Source organism: Ruditapes philippinarum, unplaced genomic scaffold (assembly GCF_026571515.1).
Source record: "Ruditapes philippinarum isolate M1 unplaced genomic scaffold, ASM2657151v2 ctg382_1_1_1_1, whole genome shotgun sequence".
Taxonomy (NCBI): domain Eukaryota; kingdom Metazoa; phylum Mollusca; class Bivalvia; order Venerida; family Veneridae; genus Ruditapes; species Ruditapes philippinarum.
In genome coordinates, this window is record NW_026864643.1 from 96,916 (window position 1) to 118,317 (window position 21,402).

A 21,402-nucleotide genomic window follows, 5' to 3' on the forward strand; every position below is an offset into this window, starting at 1 on the left:
AGAATTTTTTTGTTTAGTCATTTTAAGTCAATTAGAAAGATAAGCGGGGAAAAAAGCAACAAAATTTAAGCTTTCAACAATACATTATCTGACAATACATATCTGGACCGAATATAAAATACACCTTTGAGTACTTGATAAGTTGATATCCCTTCTTACAGGGAGAGTTTAAAAGATTTTTTTTTTCTTTATTAAGTAGAGTCTAAAAGTGTTTTTCCTCCCGACAAAAGCAAATATAATTTAGGTGTTATTACTAAATGTAAACATCATAACCGTAGAGTGTCTAACGCAATTCAGCCTACCGCTAATTGATTTTCAAACATATTAAAAGCATGTACCAAAATTTCAAATAAACTTGATACAAAACAAAATCATTGAAAATAAAAATTGTATATTTCACTGGTAAAAGTTGTCTTTATTATATCAATGAAAGATTTTGATGCATTGATACGTATTATTAATTAAAGTGTAACAAAATCATTTAATCTAAAGGAAAAAAAATCTTTATTTTGCTTTTTAAAAGTTTCTTTTTCTTTTCATTTGATCTTGCAGTTCTTATCAAGGGTTTTGAACACAACTTAATTGGAATTTTTTTTTGAAAGAAATAACCTTTTAGTCATATAAGAAAGCATGTTACCTTTTTTAGAGTTTAAATTTCCCTTTTTTACACCACATCCATTCTATCAGAGAAATAATTATAATAATGTTTAACTTGTTTATCTTTAAATAAATCATAAAAACATTACTGTAAAATAAGCATTTTAAGAAATTTTTACCTCTAGGCAATTCAGCAACGTAAATTGCATGCAACGTGAATTGCACATTATAATAATGGAATAATATAACTTCCTTAAATCGTTATCAAGCTAAATATCTAAACTGGACTTTTCCCGTACTTCACTTCAGTGTTGTTGTATTTTTCTGGTCCTTTGGGATCATGGATTCCAGCACTTTCAAGTGCTAAAGTTTGATTACCACTTAAGCCGGTGCTAGGGGGCGTGAGGGTTATTCAACTTTTTCATCATTCCTCATGTACAGACTCAATCAAACCTAGTCTGCAATTTTCATGTAATTTTGTTGTGATTAATAGTAGTAGAATAACATAATTATTATTTAATTCTAATGACATTAATGTACACAAGAGCACCCCTATTAATCAACATAATTGCATAAATCATATCTAGTTAATCACAACTAGAAAGTTGGAAACCATATGAGCCGCGCCATGACAAAACCAACATAGTGCATTTGCGACCAGCATAGATCCAGACCAGCCTGCGCATCTGTGCAGTCTGATCAGGATCCATGCTGTTTGCTTACCAACCATATTACAAGTAGAGAAACTGATGGGAAACGATGGACCCTGATCAGTTTTGCGGGATGTGAAAAAGTTGGTCTGGATCAATATGGTGCAAACGTTTAATTTGGTTTTGTCAGGGCGCAGATCTGATGTTGTTTCCTAAGTGTAGAAAATCCTTACATAAATTTAATGGGAGATGACCCATAACTGTACTTAGGTGAAGATATTTTCAGCCGTACCCTTTAATATTTATTCAACAAAATTTAATAAATCACAAATATATTCCTATCTACGGCACTTGAACAATTCAATGGCTCAACAACGACAATGAACAGTATCAAAACTATATAATTTACATGGACATTAATCATTTTATCCGAGCTACAAAATTTTAAGTGGACAATGCATGCTTTTGTTTGCGGGAATCCCGATATTAAATGATACCGAATAAGATCAGAAACGCTCGTGTGGGTTCGAATATGTTCCCTAAATTAAAATCCATTGTAATAGATAAAAGTTAAACATCTCAGCCGACTATATTTAAAATAATAAACTTGCTACGCTTAAATTGGGTGTAGAAGAGTTTAAGGGATTTCTGAATATCAAAGTACTAAAGTTAAGAAGGTTACATATTAATAAACAGTCTGATCAGGATTTATGTTACACTGCTAGAATAAGCTTGTTATTAAATTTGACTAAGACTTTATAATAGAAAATAAATTTCTTATTACTTCCCTTTATTTACATGAAATGTTAAATTCGGTAATATCTTTATAAATAATGATTTTTGGAACTTACAATATTGATAAATCTTAATTTGAGCATCATATTTATGATAGAAAACCATAAATGGTTTGTGTTACAGAATCTTTAAAGTCACATTTTGCCTAAGAAATTGTTTTTATTTTATCAAAAGCATAATATTTTTAGTGTACATTTATTATTTTTTCCAAAAAATTACTCATTGGCCAATTACCTAAACAATTTATCTTCTCCATCCAAAGCATTTCTGAGGCATAATGGGCCTTTAATCATCACCCTCATTTCCAGCAGAGGGTAAGAATTAAAGACCATTGTGAAAGAAAAAAGTTCAACATCAAATGCTGGCAATGATACATTTTGTAATATGGACATGCCCTGCTTTCAATTTGTAACAGTTGTTCTTATGTAATAGATGTTATCCGCAACTCAGCGGGTTATCCCTCCCCCAGTACAAACAAACTTTTACCACTAAAGCATCATGGTGCACTACTGGTCACAAAAGATAAGTCAACCTGTTGTACTTATTTTCAAAGCTGTAAATGTAAATAAAAAAAGTTTGTTTGTACCCCCAGGAGTCCCTGGGAAAACCCAAATTATCTTAATTTCGGAGCAAGACTATTGATGTTTTATAATCATAACTTACCATATGTGTGTACCAAATCCAACCAGAATGTCTCCTCGTTCATTCGCAAAACATGATGCGTAGATTGGCGTGGCAAAATTCATCTCTCTTATTAATTCATTCTGGTTGCTCCATACCTGATAAGATTTCAGATAGTTTCAAAAATAATCTTTTACATTACATGACAAATATTTTGCACCAATTTCTGGGACACTTGTCTTTTACAAGAACTTCAGGTGGGCGTGTCTGGGTACATTGAAAAGAAAGGGTTTTTATTTATATGTATACTTACTAGCTAGTCAAAAATGTGCTTGCAATGGACATTCCCAAACCCTTAGCAAGGTTAGTGTTAAAGAAAAGATAAGTTTTGTATCAGAGCATTAATTATCAAAACTGAATTTGATACAATATGACTACGATTATACTATAACTATACTATGTTACCTTGACATATCCATCTTTCCCCGACGTCATCACAACATTCATGAGAGGGCATAAATCAAGGGGTGTAACTGGAAAATTAAAGAAAAAAAAAGAAGAAACAATAAATTAAAAACTTTTTTTTAGAATAAAACACATTATCTGAATTTAAACAAATACGTGAATTCAAAAAATTTTTAGTGAGACCCTTTTCTCCCCTTTCTGTGGGGGTGCACTAATCTCCCCTTTCACCTTTGCCAAACTAGTTCCTTTCCTTTTGTTGACACTTTTCTTTCCCTTTGCATGACCTAACTTATATTTTAAAACCTAATATTGACTTTTGCAGACATTTACTTCCCTTGACTTTTGCTGACATTTACCTCCCTTGCATCTTAGCCAACACTTACCTCCCTTGCACCTTAGCTTACATTTATCTCCCTTGCACCTTTTGCCGACATTTACCTCCCTTGCATTTTAGCCACCACTTACCTCCCTTGCACCTTAGCTAACATTTACCTCCCCTGCACCTTTTGCTGACATTTATCTCCCTTGCACCTTAGCTAACATTTACCTCCCCTGCACCTTTTGCTCACATTAACCTCCCCTGCATCTTTACTCACACTTACCTCCCTTGCACCTTAGCTTACATTTACTTCCCCTGCATCTTTGATCACAATTACTTCCCTCGCATCTTTGCTTACATTTACCTCCTTTACACCTTATAGCTCAAATTTACCTCCCCTTGCATCTTTTCTCACATTTACATCCCTTGCACAGGGTTGCCAGCATCATAGATAAATAAAATTCCCTGACTTTTCCCTGACCAAATTATGTTTTTCAATGACTAAAACTACCAAACTTAAACAGTCTCCACCTCCCCTACAGCCGTCCAATTCACCCCAGGGCTTTTTTTCCTTCTATAGCAGGGGCCATTATAGGACTGTTTCCCCAAAAAGAAATTCTATAAAATCATGCAGTTTTCCCACAAAATATAATTTACATCAAGTTTTTTCTTCCCCTTTAGCAAATATACCATTAATGTATCCCCAAAATTAATGGCAGGGCTGCTTCCCCAACCTGTGAATAAAAGCCCTGCACCCATAAGTTTTTTGTTGGTTTTTTTAATGCTTTTAACAATATGGTCAATAAAATATGCTTTATACATCTAAGTTTGGTATTTTGTGTTCAGTAAAATGTTTTTGATAAGATCAAGTCTGAAGCAAAACTATTATCTTGAGCTACAGAATACTGCCATAGCCAATATAATTAATAACAAGAGGGTCATGATGGCCCTGAAATTACTCATCTGAATATAAAAACTCTCCATGAACAAGAATAATTTTGACCCCAGGGCTTTTATTTGAACAAAGTTGGTTAACACCCATTGGAAAATGTTTCATGCCAAATATCTAAGCTCTAGCTCTTTTGTTTTTTTAAAAGAAGACTTTTTAGTTTTTTATATATATACATATAAGGAAAATTAATGACCCCCATGACTGGACCAGTTTTGACCCCAGGGCTTTTATTTTAACAAACTTGGTAGACACTTACTAAAAGATGTTTCATGCCAAATATCACAGCTCTACCTCTTTGGGGTTTTCAAAGAAGATATTGTTTTGTTTTTTTTACTATGAACATAAAAGGAAAATCAGTAACCCCCTGGGGTGGCGCTTATTTTGACCCAAGGACTTTTATTTGAACAAACTTGGTAGACACAGACTAGAAAATGTTTCATGCTTAATATCTAAACTCTAGCTCTTTTGGGTTTGTTACAAGAATTTTTAAGTTTATATAAACATATAAGAAAATCAATGACCCCCTTGACTGGGCAAATTTTGACCCAATGACTTTATTTGTACAAAATTGGTAGACACTCACTGAAGATGTTACATGCTTAATATCTAAGCTCTAGCTCTTAAAAGAGGTGAACATGTTTTTTTTCCAGTTTTTACTTTATACATATAAGGAAAATTCTTCAAAATTATTTTTCCCTGACTTTTCCCTGACTTTTTAGGATTTTTATTCTTCACTGACCAATTTTCAAAATTCCCTGACCTTGAAAAAATATCAGATTTCCCTGACTTTTCAAGTCTGCTGGCAACCCTGTTGCACCTTAGCTAACATTTACCTCCCCCTGCTTTTTTCTTACATTTACCTCCCTTGCACCTAAGCTCACATTTACCTCCCCTTGCATCTTTGCTTTCATTTACCTCCCTTGCAGCTTTGCTCACATTAACCTCCCTTGCACCTAAGCTCACATTTACTTCCCTTGCACCTTTGCTCACATTTATCTCCCCTTGAACTTTTTGCTGACATTTACCTCCCTTGCATCTTTGCTCACATTTACCTCCCCTTGCATCTTATAGCTCACATTTACCTCCTCTTGCATTTTATAGCTAACATTTACCTCCCTTGCATCTTTGCTCACATTAACCTCCCTTGCATCTTTGCTCATATTTACCTCCCTTGCAACAATGCTCAAATTTACCTTCCCTTGCATCTTTGCTCATATTTACCTCCCTTACACCTTAGCTTAGTACCAGTTGGATCCCATGACTTTTGCTGATATTTACCTCCCTTGCATCTTTGCTCACATTAACCTCTCCTTACACATTTTTGCTGATATTTACCTCCCTTGACTTTTGTTGACATTTACCTCCCTTGAACCTTAGCTAAGATTTACCTCCGATGAGTTTTGCTTGTATTTACCTCCCTTTGCATCTTTACCAACACTTACCTCCCCTGTATGATCCTCATCTTCATGGTGTGTTACTTGATGAGCAATCAGCACAAACTTCTTCTGTAATAACTGTTTACTGGCCATTGTCTTTGAGCTTCCCATCTGAATCAACTTGTACATCACAAGTTTACAAGAGTTATGTCCCTTTTTTGATACTGTTTGTGTGGCAACCCACACATTTGTTGAGTACATACTGATGTGTAATGGTACTGAAGGGAGATAAATCTGAAATAAACATTAACATAAGGGATATCTAACTAAGGGAGACAAGTCTAATATGAATATTTATAGAGATATTCATCCAGGAGAGATAAATCTAAAATGAATATTAACAGAGATATACACCTAGGGGAGATGAATCATAAATGAATATTAACAGATATACACCTAGGGGCGATAAATCATAAATGAATTATAGAGATATACACCTAGGGGAGATAAATCTAAAATTAATATTAACAGAGATACACTTAGGGGAGATAACTCTAAATGAATATAAACAGAGATATATACCTAGGGGCGATAAATCTAAAATGAAGGTTTACAGAGAAAAACAACTAGGGGAGCTAAATCTGAAATGAAGGTTTACAGAGAAAATCACGGGGCAACTTTTTACAGCTGCCACACGACACTTGACAAGTACAAACATCTGGAAAAGGGGTGAAACCATGATGTCTGTCTAAATTAAGAACTGTAAGTAAGATACATTTTTACCTTTAAAACTTGACAAAGATTTATGATAGGCCTTCTATCATCCGATATGATCTGTAAGTTCCAAATTTTAACATATTTGTCTGTCCCACCGGATATAATCACGCCAACGGTATCACTGCTACCAAAATGTCCGGTGTCCGGTGAATGTAGGCAGTTTTGCAGACAGACTATAGAGCCCTCGTGTGCCTGAACAGGATCTTCCATAGAGCACACTACTGCATCGCATAATAAAATCTAAAAATAGATTCATAATAAAATCTAAAAATAGATTCATAATAAAATCTAAAAATAGATTATTACAAAAAAAGTAAGATTAATTCACTGCTCTTTAAAACAGTGCTGAAATATAAAGTTTTTTCTTTCACTTTTGCAAAATATCACATTTTATGAATGACCCCTTCTTCTGACTGTGAAAAAGTCCTGATTATGCAGCATCATTCACATACTTATGTGTGCTGAAATGTATAAAACAACCTTAAATGGTTTAAATTGTTTTCTGTATTCTGTAATATTCCAACATTTTTATATAAACAGAATGTGTTTTTTGCGTATCTATACAGCTTAAAACAGACTTATAATATACTTTCAGCTTTCACTCCTGTTAAAAACTTTCCAATTTGTGTAATGTATTTGCCCAGCTTCTAATTTTGAACCGTCAGTTTCAAGTGTCAGGGATATCAGTATTAAAATATAAAAACTGAGCTACCAACAGTTTAGAATGCACAGATAATGCAGGTTGGCCTGACTCTAAACTGCTGTAAAAGCCTTATCACTTTTGGTTCCAGCAGGTTAAAATATAAACTGGCAGAGATCCAAATTTGAAGCCGAAGATATTCATGAGACAAATAACAGTGGCAAGAGTGTTGCTTATTAATGCAGTTATAGTTTAGATAATTAAAAAATTATCTCACTTGTCCATTTTTGAGCCCAGCAAACACCAAATTATCAACATCCGTCCCGTCTTCACATGGAAATTCCTGAAAGAAAAAACATAAAAAAAATCTGAAAACTTAGCCTGTGTGTGTGTATGTAACATGTACTTCCACCCAAGAATTTATAATAATAAAAATGATAATATGCTGGTAACAAGCAATGCTTTAAGCCCTTCTAGGTGAGCGCCCTTGCCAAAATAAGTGTGCTAAACATATATTTTGCGCATATTAAAGTGTTTGTTAAACATACATTAACGTTTTTCGGAAAGGGCAGTTTTTTATCTGTGTTTTGCAAAAAGCAAAAAAAAAAAACAAAGAGCAAAAAAAAAAAAAAACAACATATTTAAACAAACTTTCTTGAAAGATATTGACTGTACTGAAAGTGTGCAAAAAGCACTTTAAAAGTTGAAAATGTGAAACCTTTTCTTTGGTTTCAATGACTTTCAGCCTCAGGTTACTGAGATATAATTATAGTCTTCGTGAAAAGACAACAAAGGGACATAACCATTGGAGAAGTCACACTATTTTTTAATTAAACCTGATTTCTAAATCAGTTGTCAGAGACAAATGATCACTTAAATACACAAGGTTCAAGATCAATCATCACAAAGAAATCCCGGGAGCACTCAACCAGCTACCAATGGTTTACATATTGAGCTTAAAACGTAGACAAAGAGAATAGGACAGACAGACAGACAGACAGACGGACGGACATATGAAATGACAGTATGCTTATATCTCAGATGAGACCCATTCATGAGCAGAGGTCCTAATGTGTCAAAATTTTATTTACACAAGTCCCTTAAGCTTCGACTTACCGAAGTTCTACTGTATATATCTCAGCTGAGTTGAATGAAGAATTAACTTACCACGGTAACTAGAAGTAAGATGTTGACATGTTCATCCTCAGTTTTAGGTACCCACAGTTCTACTGCTTTGCACGGGTTTGTTGCAGTGTTGTAAACAATAACTTATATTGGAAAGAATGAAAGAGAGAGTGAGAAACAAAAAACAGATAGATAGAAGAAGGTATAGTTGTTTTTAAACCTTAACCTGTTGGTAGCCTTTGTCACAAATATAAAACCTGGCTAGCCTGCACACCAGTGTGACCAGGCTCTATACTGTTGGAATGCCTATTTTTTATATTTTGATATTGAAATCCCTTAAATTTTGAATAGACTGTTTGAAAATTCAAATTTAGGCAAATCCAATTTATAAATTCAATAGGTAAAGGGTTAATGTTAAAGATACATGTTAGAAGAGAAAGAGAGGGTGAAAGTGAGAAGGCAGCAGTGTGAATAAGAGAAAAGATTCCAGCATAAAAAGTAGCAAAATGCAAGAAATGAACTCTGGGGTCGTACTTTCAGTGCCTGAACCCTCATTTAGCATAGAATACACACAGAAATGAACTCTTGGACCTTCATCCCTCAGGTAAACATTCTGTCACTTCATTCCTCCATATAAAAGCTTGTTCTATAACAATGAAGCATCTTGGGGTGTGGGGGGGGGGGGAATGTCCAAGAATTACAGAAAGAAAACTCAGAATTTAAATATCTTTGTATAGCTGTTATAAACATAATGATACTGTTAAAACCAGAGTAGCGTTAATGTAAAATTTGATTATAACTATAAATATAAGATACCTTTTCCCCCTGTTAACACAGTGTGTAACTTCTCCTGATGGATGTCATAGGCAAAAGACATTAACACCTAGAAAAATACAGATTTACAAGCATATTATTCAAATTCTTTAATGAACTATAACCACTAAAATAGAAACAGAAGTCATGGTTCAGTCATAGAAATCAGTACTGAAATTCACAAGCAAGTCAGGCAATTTTCCAGTTTTTTTGCTAATTTTGACCGCTGATTTGAAACAAGATTCGTCTTGTGGACAGCACCCTTGACCATTTTTAAACTTGAAAGTAGTAATGGTATGACATATGAGAAGTAAGTTACCATATAATACCGCACATTTGTAACATCGCTTTAAATCGTATAACCGAAACTTTTATATAGTTTTATATTATACCTCAATTGCATACACCCTTCTATATTTAATATGATGTCATCCGGTCCATAAACCGCATACAGACCGGGGGGCAGTCCATAATTCTTATATGGACTGGATGACGTCATATTAAATATAGAAGGGCGTATGCATATGAGGTATAATATTTTACTTTGTTGTTAAATGGTTCATTTTACTGAATTTATTGCTATGTTTGCACATAAATTTATTACATGATGACGAAAAATGAGCCGCGTCACGACAAAACCAACATAATGGGTTTGCGACCAGCATGGATCAAGACCAGCCTGCACATCCGCGCAGTCTGATCAGGATCCATGCTGTTCGCCATCAGTTTTTCTACATGTTATAGGGTTTGTAAGCGAACAGCATGGATCCTGATCAGACTGCGCGGATGCGCAGGCTGGTCTGGATCCATGCTGGTGCAAACACATTATGTTGGTTTTGTCATGACACGGCTCAAATCATGATTGTCTTTAAATTGAATATAAATTTTATTTATACAGTTTATGAAAATCTTAAAGTTCAGGCTTTTTTCCGCCTGTTTAATTTGATTAACAAAAATTGAAAAACAAAAGAAGAGCATGATTTTTTTTTTGCTGTATCTCTTGAAAATAAGAATAAAAAAATCTGACTAGGGTTTGAAATATTTCACACACTGAACAAATAAATTATTATTTGAAAGCAAATTATAGTAAAACTGACAGCAACAAAAGGGATGAAAGGATTTAGATTCGGTATAATATAACAAATAAAACATGGCCTTTCACGCAAAATGGAAGTTTACAGACTGGTTGGTCAGACCTCGGGCCATATACCTCAGCTACACTTCGGGCCATATACCTCAGCTGCAATTCGGGCCATATACCTCAGCTACACTTCGGGCCATATACCTCAGCTACACTTCGGGCCATATACCTCAGCTGCACTTCAGGCCATATACCTCAGCTACACTTCGGGCCATAAACCTCAGCTGCGCTTCGGGCCATATACCTCAGCTACACTTTGGGCCATATACCTTCCTCAGTCTGACCAATCAGTCCGTAAACTTGCATATTGCCCTCAAGGCCATGTTTTATTTGTTAAATAAACACACCTGCTGTCAATTTTTTAAACAAATTTTCTTTTTCTCTAAAAAATTTGCTGAATTATGAATTGATAAATTGTTTACTAGTATTCTTGACAGGTTATATTAGATGGCCATATATAAATGGTTGTTTGCAATATTTCCCTTTCCACTATACAAACAACCATCTATATAGGGTCATATAACCTGTCAACAAAATCTTTATAACTAATAATACATGCATATTGGTTCAACCAAATGAATTCTTATTGGCAGATAGTAAATATAAAACATCAAAGTATCAGAGCGTTTTTCTCCTTTTTAAACTTATGAAAAGGAAGAAAAATTCAAATTCAATTTTGTATATTGGCTGAATTTAGTAAGTAGTCATTACAAACGTGCATAGTATTCGCCATCTTCCAGTGAAAGATAATCCGTTTCCCTTTTAAAATTACCAAATTATTCCCCCTTTCAAATAAACCCGGGAAAAGGGACTTTAAAAAAGATTTGTTTTTATTTTTGGGTTTTTTTGTACAGAAACGGACATTTTTTTTTCCCTTTGTTTAAATTTGCTTTCTATAATATATGGTTCTAGGTAAACATATAATTTAGGAAACAAATGAATTTTCTAAACCCAAAAGTAAAAAAAAACCACAGCTTTGCTGTCATCATGAAAACAAATTTAAAATCATAAAAAATTTTGAGAATTTTTTTGACACAGTTTAAAAAAAATATATAGGAAAACTATATGAAATTAAATGTGTATTGTTTTAATGTGTTTGTCTAAATTTTTTTATTTGAAAAAGCCAGTTACTTAGTGTCGTTCACGTATAGCGAAAGTTCGTAAGTGTAGTCTGACAAGACACCAGTGAAAATATGGAAAATATATTTCACTGCAGTGAAAAATATTTTTTTACAAGTAAAATACAGAAAATAAAAATAAGCACTTTATTTCATCAATATTTCTCAACATTTCATTTATAAGTATTTAATAAAAAAAAACATTTAATCTCAAAAAGTTGACAAAACATGAAATAGATATTATCATAAAATTAAGGTTACCTGGAAGGATGGCATGGGATAGATGATGGTCAAGGTCAGACCAGTAATTGGTGAGAATAAACGTACACTTCCATCCTGTAATATAATATATCACAAAGAAAATTTACCTTTTATACCAATAATTGTTATAAGATTTAGTGAGTAATTACTGAAAAACAAAATTAACTCACATTTAAAGGAACTCCACTCAGGTCCAAAAGCCAAAAAGAAAACATCAAATGGAACATAAATCTTCAAAAATTATTTTCAGTCCGGCCTTCATGTCAAAAAAACCTTAGTAGAGTCCCTTTCAAAATATAATTTCACAGAAAATTTGCATATTAAGGGGCATAACTTTCTCAATAATAAATAAATTGATTGCAAAAAGAAAAAAAAGTTGGCCTTTGTTTTGACATAACCCACTTGCATTTAAATATAGAAACAGTCAGTGAAATAACTTCAAGTTATCTAACGGAAACCAACAATTTCACAATAATGAGCAGCGTCATGACAAAACCAACATAATGGGTTTGCGACCAGCATGGATCCAGACCAGCCTGCGCATTCGCGCAGTCTGGTCAGGATTCATGCTGTTCGCTATCAAAATTCTCTACTTGTTGTAGAGTTTGTAAGGGAACAGCATGGATCCTGATCAGACTGCGCGGATGCGCAGGCTGGTCTTGATCCATGCTGGTGGCAAACCCATTATGTTGGTTTTGTCGTGACGCGGCTGAATTAACTAAAAAAAGGTGAGATAACTTGCATCAATAATGTGTTGATGGCAGCAAATATTCAACTTAATCTGTGTTTTGATACAGCATATTTACATGGCAAATATACACACAATCATTAATATCCTTCAAAAGATAATTATCCTCCTGACTAAAATGTCTACAGACATACAGACAGACAAACAATGCTATACAATAATATGTCCCAAAGAACATTTAGGCAAATAAAAAGTATTTAAATTTTTGTATCAATTTTGCCTTTTTGCAGTCTGTTTTGCAGACTTTACCCTTGTAAGATTATGGCTGTGAGAAAGTCTGAATAAAAAGTACTGGCTACATAAAATTGAAAGAAACTCAAGTACCTCAGTTGAGGCCAATATTCGGCTAGGTCGGTCTTTGGCTCTACAGCACATTAACCTTTTAGTTTCTGATTCCACAGGAGCAAAGAATTCATAGAACTATACAATAAAAAAATATATCATAAAATTACGACATAAATAATAAGTTAAACACAATTTTATTTTCCGAAGTAACATTATTGTTATGTTACAAAAAGAAATTAATGGATCTGTATTAAAGTACATTAAAGTGCATTTTCCATTCTCTATTATGAACATCTGGTATCAATTAAGACCTGGCTTCTCCATAAGACAATGGTTTGAATAGCCGAGTACAAATCAAACTAGAGCTATCACTAAAGGTGATTCATACCCCCCACCAACAACGAAGCAAAATTTGAACTCAACCTTTATCATATGAGGTTTCATTAGTGTACCAATAATTATTACAATTAATTGCCTTTCTTCCAGAAACCGTTTTTCTATTTTTAGTAACTGTGACCTTGACTTTGAACCTAGGGAGTTCAACAACAATCCCTAGCTAGTTCTTTTTGATAAACTTGCTAAAATGCCAAGTTTTATTACAATATCTCATTCCTTACTCTAGTTATCGTCCGGGAACTCTTTTACTATTCTTAGGTCTTTCTTGACCCAAGGAAGTCTAAAAGCAATTTCAATGGGGTTTTTCACATAAGGTTGCTATATACCAAGTTTGATTACATTAACTCATTCAAAACTCTAAAAACCATGAAGCCAACCGACTGACTGACCGACAAGCTGACTCCTATATACCCCCCTAAATTTCATTTGTGAGGGTATCATAAGTAAGTCCCTGCATTGTACAGAAAGAGGTGTTCAATAAAGTTCTCAATGACATTTTGCTAAAGTCATTTTAAATACCGTGTTTGAACAATTTCATATTTACCTGGTGACAGCTGTAAATCATAATGTTTTTTTCTGTATAGAAATAAAATTCTGTGTTGCTAAGCAACGCCATGTGATAAACTTTCTCTCCAATGTCAAGACTCATAAACTGTAAATAGAAATATTCAAAAAATGTAAAAATACACTTAAGGGCTGGGAAAATCTGATTTTTTTACTGAAGCATTTTCTTTATTATGTCGTCATGGTATTTATAAAGTGAATTCTGGGAATAACAGGCTGTGCTGTGGGACAACCTGGGCAATTATACTGACTAATGATTTCTGAGGCGCAATGCCCGGGTGTAGATTTTCCAGGGTAAGCCTGGAAGAGAGGCTGGTAAACCCTGGAAAACTATGGAAAAGCATGGAATTCCATGGAAATTCATGGAAAATTGGTATTTTTTCCATGCTAAATGGACTTTTTTTGTCCAGCCATTTCCAGCATTGCTAGAATAGGGAACGATCTGAGATAAGCATCGTATACGTCACTGATAAGAGACCTGTGCTAAAAATAGCCACATATCGATAACTTTCGGACAAGAAAACTGGTTAATCTACATGTAGAATTATACAACATGTAATGTTAAAGAGATCTTTTATTCACATTTCTCTCAATGGAAATGATGTTCCTGGAAGTTAAACTTTCGTAAAGCATGATTGAGATGGTTTAAAACCATACAGGAAAATAAAGATGAAATGGTGAAAAAGAAATAAAACTTTGGGGCAATACTTTCCTGCTGATGTCAATATTGAGAAAAATGCGGCGCTTGGCAATTTGTTTTTTTTTTCACTGTTTATCAAAAATTATGATAATGGTGATTATGAATATGGTATGATTTTTAAGAAATTGGACTAAAATTGAAAGAGTATCTTTCTGTCCCAGGTATTACCGTTACAAAAATTTGTTTTTATCAATACGCAGATTGGAGAAGTCATGAATGCTATCCACAAAAGTGCTATGAGTGAATTAGATTAACTGATTAATATCTTAATGTCTGTAAATAATTTTAGAATAAGCCAAAACTCTGCATTTTCCTATTTTTCACCTTAATAAAAATGCCGAGATTTTAGTATTTATTTGTTATCAGAAAAAATGTATACGTACATGATGCTTGTCATGTATATTTTATAAATTGAATTGACAATTGAAGTGTCCGTGATTTACCATACACTGTTTACTATATAGACAATAAAAATACATTGTTTTTTTTTTTTTATGTCTCACAAACAAAATATTTTGGTTGTTAAAATCATCGCCAATTACTGGTTTGTTTTACTTGACAAGGGTGTAAAGATGTATATAGAGACCAGAGCAGATTGTGACATTATTGTTTAAATTTAACTTTAAAAAAAGTAAAAGGTTGGTTTGGTAGTTGTCCCTTATCTTTTCACACTAAATTCAATTTCCAACTTGTTTGCATTCTACAATTTCTTGAAATAATTGCATGGTAAACACAGTAAATATACCGCTGAATTAACATCAAATGTATAATGTGTACTCCTTAATCCCTTGTCCGAAAGTCAGTACAGGTGATGTAGTGGTGATTAGGTAAAATCTATTTTTAGAACAGTGTTAGCTTCAGATCGAAGGCTATAGGCTGGAAATTGGCTGGACATTTGTGGTAAAAGACTGGAAAACCATGGACTTTACTTCCATATCGCAATAGGAAAGGTTGATTAGCTTAGATTTTTTTTGATGCGTTGGAAATTGTGTTTTAAACCTTTCTCCAAGTATGGCTGGAAAAAATTATCAACAAGAAATTTACTTTATATATCTTCAGTCAATATTGTTAATTTTACGAAAGAAAATATACAATCATGACATTATTTTAATGCAAGTTAACTGTAAATGGTTTGAAATTTTGACACTTTATAGCATTTCATGTAGTTTTGGAAAAAGGGATCTCAGAAAAAAATGTCTATGCTAAAGACGTAAATGAATTGATTGCTCCAAAATACATATTTAATTATTGAAATAAATCTACATGAAGTTATGTACAATGAAATAATATCCACGTAATTACAGGCTTTAATGTTGAACTATAAATTAATTAAAGTCTGTGATTAAATCATTCAGCACACTATAATAAATCAAGATTGGATTTGCATTGCTTGCTATTTTTAAATTCTAAGAATTTCAATGTTTTTGGATAACAATTAAATAAATAAATAAAATAAACAAACAAAACAAAACAGTGCATGAAAGAATCTCATATATTCTTTATTAAATTGATCAATATTTAGGAAAAATAAATACTACATCCACTGAGATTTTACACTACACAGATCAGAGCTCTGATAAAAACTCATTGAGCCAGCATTTGCCCACCATCTGTGCAAGACTAAATTTACTCCACCTGGTCATTCCGACAGATCAGGCTGTTCCATGTGATTATTTGGGGAGAGATAACATTTATAAATTTCATATGCAGAATGTGTCTAGAAATGGACATTGCAATCTTTTTTGTACAAAAATATTGTAAAAATTTGTTAATTGATCTTGTAAAAAATTTATATATCTTATTAGCTATTTTGATATTTTCTTTAACGCTCAATAGAATAAAAGTTAAAAATGATGAGTAGATTAACCTGGCTTTACATAATGATAGACTGCTGTGTGCCAGTAAACTGTTGTAAATTTTGAATTCTAAGATATTCTGGGTCAGCAAAGATGTTGCAAATTACAGAGGATGTACTTGATATTTTAGCAGTTTTGGATACATTGTTTTGTTTTAACGATTTTAAAGTGTTTAGTATTGGTATGATACAATGCAGGATCACCTGGGACAAGGATGCCAATATACAACAGAATACACGGTATTTTAATAAACCTTAAGTTTACATCAATTGCATGAAAACAGGTTATATATATAATATATCAAGCATTTGTACTTTATAAGAGATCAAGGTTGTTTTTATATTTTCAGCTTCATGCATTTGTTTTTCTGATAATTGTTTTTAATCTATACATGTATAATCTGTAAAATATAAATTATTCAATGATTTCTATATAATAATTGTGTTTATTATATAATCTATAAATAGCTTTGAAATGCCTTTTATGATTGGCTAAGAAGCAAATTTTGTAAAAAAAAAAAATGACAGGTCAATATCAGAATATATTCACTGATTTTTTCCTGAAAATAGATTCTCAGAGTATATTTTTTACCGTTTTTTCTCTCTAAAAATAGATTTTCTGGAAATCCCTAAAAAGACACGAGACTTTGACGTGACATCACGCCAAGTTTGTTGTTATTATTCTATATTTTATATACTAAAAACGTTGAGTGGGGTGTACATAAGAGTCAAATTAGTCTATTTTAGTTACCGTTTTACATTTTTAAGAACAATGGGATTAGCATGCCAATGGAAAGGGCCAAATTATGGAAACAGTAGACAAGCTGAGAAAAATAATGATTTCCGTTGTATGCAATGGCAGATGTGATAAGCCATATAAAAGCTATTTATAAATTATATAATAAAACAGATATGTACTTTTTAGCTGTTGAATATGATGTGATATGTACTGAAAAATTAATATTGACCTCGGCTATCGCCTCGGTCAATATTAATTTTTTCAGTACATATCACATCATATTCAACAGCTAAAAAGTCCATATTTGTATAATATGCAATAAAACATAGTTCATTACCACATCTGTGTTTAATTTATTATGAATTTTACCTTTAAAGGTAAGCACAACCACAAGAAGTTCTAGAAAACACAGGCAGAGGACTAAAAATGGACATCGATAAAAGAAATAGTAATTTAAATAATCAGAAACACTTTAAACAAATTTAAGATAAAACAGTTTCTCATTGACAGATTAAGAGCAAAATAATTGCTAAAAGCAAAGTGTTGGATTCTAAGACAACCAGAACCTACCAAACCTGCAGCTGGAAAAAAACTGTTTGTGCTATAGTGAATGTAGGATGTTCTATTCTGTATTTGGACTAAAGGATATGTATTAAATTTTGTGAAAGAAATATGTGATCATTTTAAACTAATAAAAATTCCACCTCAAACATTCCTGTGCTGAATTCCATCAGAGAATTTTACATTTTAAGAACATTCAGGGATGCTGGAATTAGGCTGGATTTTTTTCCATGTTATTCCATCAAGGCTGGACTATTTTACCATGGTAAAAAGTCCAGCCTCTATGGTTAGCAGACACATGGAATACCCTGGAAAAAAAATCCATACTTTTGTTCGCAATACTCCATTGTACATGGAAAAGCATGGAATAAAGTCCATGCTTTTCCATGGAAAACATGGAAAAATATTCCATGCAGCATGGAAAATGTTCCATGTTTTTTCCCTGTTTTTTCGAGCCCATTTTTTTCTCAGCGTCAGGCTGGAAAAGGCTGTGAAAATTTCGTTCCCAATACTCCAGCCTCTTATTTTCCATGGAAATTCCTGGAAAAGCATGGACTTTTTTACACCCGGGGGGGGGGGGGGGGGGGGGGGGGGGGGGGGGGGGGGGGGGGCTTGTAAAAGTTTAAGAATCCTTTTAGAATGTAAAAATAATAGTCTTGTCATCACTAAATTTGTATATTAACAAATTAACAAACCTGTCCTGCTTCGTCAAGAATTGTTCGAAAGTATATTTCATAAATCAAAAACCTAAAACAATACAGATTGCAAGTTGATGTCACCAATTTATCTGCAGTTATAACTTACCATGATACAGACTCAATGTGATACCTTCCCAACATATCATTTTAATTTCAAGCAGCCTAAATTACACCTCTAATAAAGGGCACAGGGGCTAGTCACATAATCAAATATTTTACATAACCGGTCTATATATGTATATAAAGATATCTTATTATAGTGTATATAGCCCATATAAAACTTTAAAGTTTGTTTCAAGCACCTGTGATAAAGGGCAATTCAAAGACGTCCTTAAAATTTACACTGGTTGTCAGCAAATTTTTTACACCCTGAAATTCCTAGCCATTCTAGGGTTGAATAATTTTTTTAAGCGTATGTAACACATGTCAAACATTAAACCAACAATTAAAAAACAATTTTCTGTCAAAATTGACTTTAAAGAAGCATGCCTCCATGTTCATGCAAATATTCATGAAAATGTATTTAAAGGTAAAATATTGTGCCAGGGACAAAAAAAGTAATTTACACATTGCAAACAGCATTTAATACAACCCAGGTAATCTTATTTACCAATCTGTCATTAATTGCAACATATATAAATTACTTGAACCTGATTATTTTTTTTAAAACCTAAGTACATTTTTCTAAAGTTTTTTTTTTTTTTAAATATTTTGACTAATATGGAGGCATGTAGCTTTTATATATATTTAGGACCCACACAGAATGATTCAAATGTAACGTACAAGTTGCATGCTATCAACTCGCCAGATCCTTACAGTACCGTCATGTGAGGAGGAGAATAGTAGTGCATCTTTTATCTGCGGCTGAATATCTGAAATAGTCACAAAACAATTAACCATAAAATACTGTTAAAATTTATAGTTTGAATATTTGAAATAGTCATAAGTCAATTAGCATAAGATACTGTTGAAATTTATAGTTTAAATACAAAGAGGTACAATTTACATAAAATACTGTTAAAATTTATAGTTTGAATATTTGAAATAGTCATAAGTCAATTAGCATAAGATACTGTTGAAATTTATAGTTTAAATACAAAGACTGGTTTATAATAAATAACAAGGTTCATTATAAATGTTATATCTTGGTTTACATGTGATTTACTTTCGTTGCCATAAGATGTAAATACAGTAGAACTTGAACTTGAAGGGACTTGCGTAAAAACTTTGACACATCAGGACTTTGACTCATGAATCGGTCTCATCAGAGATATATGCATACTGTCATTGCATGTGACAAAATTTCGAGCCTTGGAAATTTACAAGCCAGTTACAAAAGGCATAACAAAAGGAAAGGGCGATAACTAAACTATTGTAAATGGCCAAAGGCATAAAAAATTGTTGCTGATTGCCAATCAACTGAGCTGAACTGAAATCATCTATTTCTTGTATAATATCTTGTTAATGCAGTTAAAAGCATTATTAAGATATGAAGGGAGGGTACAAATGATGAGTAAAGATTACCTGAAATAAGTCCATTATGCCCTATAAATGCATGCAGTAGATTGAAGGCTGTTCCATTAAATACCTGAATAATACAATGTGAAAATTTCCTTAGCTGTTACCATATCAATGAACAAAATTTGGCAATTACTGTATGAGTGGATATTTCCGTATGTCGAAAAGTTAGTGAATTTATAATTTCTGACATTTCACATGAGGAAATATTAGCGAATCCTGCAAGGGTAGAGTTTAATGATAGGTTGGTTGATATTTACACTAGAGGAAACTTAGGAATTTTTGTCAGTTCGCCCATATTTCCACATTGCTAACTTAATCACTAATATAGTATGAAATTCAACTGTACAGTCTCATATACTTGTTCCTATTTTTCAATCATGCAGTATTTTGATTAAATATATTCAGTATTGTAGCCATTAAACTCCTTAATATTTGACAGATATTACGTAAGAAAGTATGATTATTGTAATTATGTTAATCTGTATAATTCTTTAACATCTTCACAGAAATACTAACCTTAATTTTACCGTCAGATCCCCCAGTTATCAGAAAGTCATTTGGATGGTAATAACAACAACTGAAACAGATAACAAGACACATATTATCTTTTAGTATTACAATCTTAAATCTAAATCTACATGTATAACAGTTTTAAACATGATACATTATACATTATTGACCTTATCATGTTTTAATGCAAAAAAAGCTTTAAGTGAGCAGCTAATTGTTAGTATGACCAGGGCTGCGTTTCATAGAAACACTGCTTAATTTATAACATGGACTTGTCAAGTTTTAAATTTGATACCTATGGTATATACCATTATTGACCTTATTATGTTTTAAGGTGATGCCGCATTGTCAGCTATGTTCGACTTTCACCAAGTGGGTACTGCAAAGTGAAACAGTGATGTTTCTCACTTAATTGGAAAGAAGCCTTAGCCTCTTGATTTTGTGAAAAAAAATTATCGCTAAAATTGCTCACTTGGGAAATAAAAAGCAGGTTTAAGTTCAGATTTCTGGGAAAACTGCCAGATTTTAAAGAAAATGTCAATTGGGAAAAGGCATTTTATCAGAGTCTGTTATATAAGCAGGAAAATCACTGTGAAAGTGCCATTTTTCATATAAAGACAAAGCTCACAATGTTAAACGATAAACTTCCTTGAATGCGCTGAATTTCTTAAGACCAAGTAAAAATCTGTGGCAAGGTTTTATGTCCATTTCATGAATGGTAAAATCACTTTTAAAGTTTGTTGTCGTGCAGTGGAATGTAATGTTTTGCTTTATATGCAAATAGGCGTACTTTCACTTTGCACACTATGACTTAGTGAAAATGGCTGACAATGCGGAATCACCTTAATGTAATAAAGCTTAAAGTGAGCAGCTAATTGCAGACTGTATGAAATTATCATTTAATTTAGGAAATAATACACTGAAGTACAAGTCAATGTTTAGCAACTCATTATGGTTTGTAACCATTTCACTCTTAATTAGCTAGTGACAACTGATTCTACTTTGTGTGACCAGTGCTGACCAGCCGTCACATCCTTATCATGGTCTGCACTGTTTCTCATTCCATCAATATCTAATTTCTACAAACTTTCCCAAAAACTGACAGTTTTTCTTGCATATCACGTTGGCATTTCCATTAGTTTCACCCATGCCAAACATTTCATCTGCCAGATGAG

General features: G+C 32.9%; 2 protein-coding genes across 8 annotated transcripts in view; both read right to left on the reverse strand.

The window, feature by feature from the left end:
* The window catches only part of LOC132726366 (uncharacterized), a 42,311-nt gene extending 39,123 nt beyond the window's left edge, over nucleotides 1-3,188 (reverse strand). For all 6 annotated transcript variants that reach the window (XM_060711679.1, XM_060711678.1, XM_060711677.1 and 3 more), the window contains exons 1-2: nucleotides 3,129-3,188; nucleotides 2,706-2,821 (exon numbers count right to left, since the gene is read on the reverse strand). In XM_060711679.1, the coding sequence (XP_060567662.1) occupies nucleotides 2,706-2,821; nucleotides 3,129-3,170 (158 nt within the window). In that variant the 5' untranslated portion in view covers nucleotides 3,171-3,188. The remainder of the gene's footprint in view (nucleotides 1-2,705; nucleotides 2,822-3,128) is intronic.
* A 2,155-nt stretch (nucleotides 3,189-5,343) lies between these two features.
* LOC132726368 (WD repeat-containing protein 87-like) overlaps nucleotides 5,344-21,402 on the reverse strand; it is a 31,602-nt gene continuing 15,543 nt past the window's right edge. Inside the window, exons 10-20 of one of the 2 annotated variants that reach the window (XM_060711683.1) lie at nucleotides 20,234-20,294; nucleotides 19,721-19,784; nucleotides 18,980-19,068; nucleotides 13,624-13,731; nucleotides 12,723-12,818; nucleotides 11,651-11,725; nucleotides 9,134-9,200; nucleotides 8,360-8,460; nucleotides 7,470-7,535; nucleotides 6,559-6,792; nucleotides 5,344-6,069 (exon numbers count right to left, since the gene is read on the reverse strand). In XM_060711683.1, coding sequence (XP_060567666.1) covers nucleotides 5,773-6,069; nucleotides 6,559-6,792; nucleotides 7,470-7,535; nucleotides 8,360-8,460; nucleotides 9,134-9,200; nucleotides 11,651-11,725; nucleotides 12,723-12,818; nucleotides 13,624-13,731; nucleotides 18,980-19,068; nucleotides 19,721-19,784; nucleotides 20,234-20,294 — 1,258 coding nt within the window. In that variant the 3' untranslated portion in view covers nucleotides 5,344-5,772. Of the gene's footprint in view, nucleotides 6,070-6,558; nucleotides 6,793-7,469; nucleotides 7,536-8,359; nucleotides 8,461-9,133; nucleotides 9,201-11,650; nucleotides 11,726-12,722; nucleotides 12,819-13,623; nucleotides 13,732-18,979; nucleotides 19,069-19,720; nucleotides 19,785-20,233; nucleotides 20,295-21,402 lie in introns of those variants that run through there. The other variant, XR_009625183.1, reaches the window with a different exon arrangement.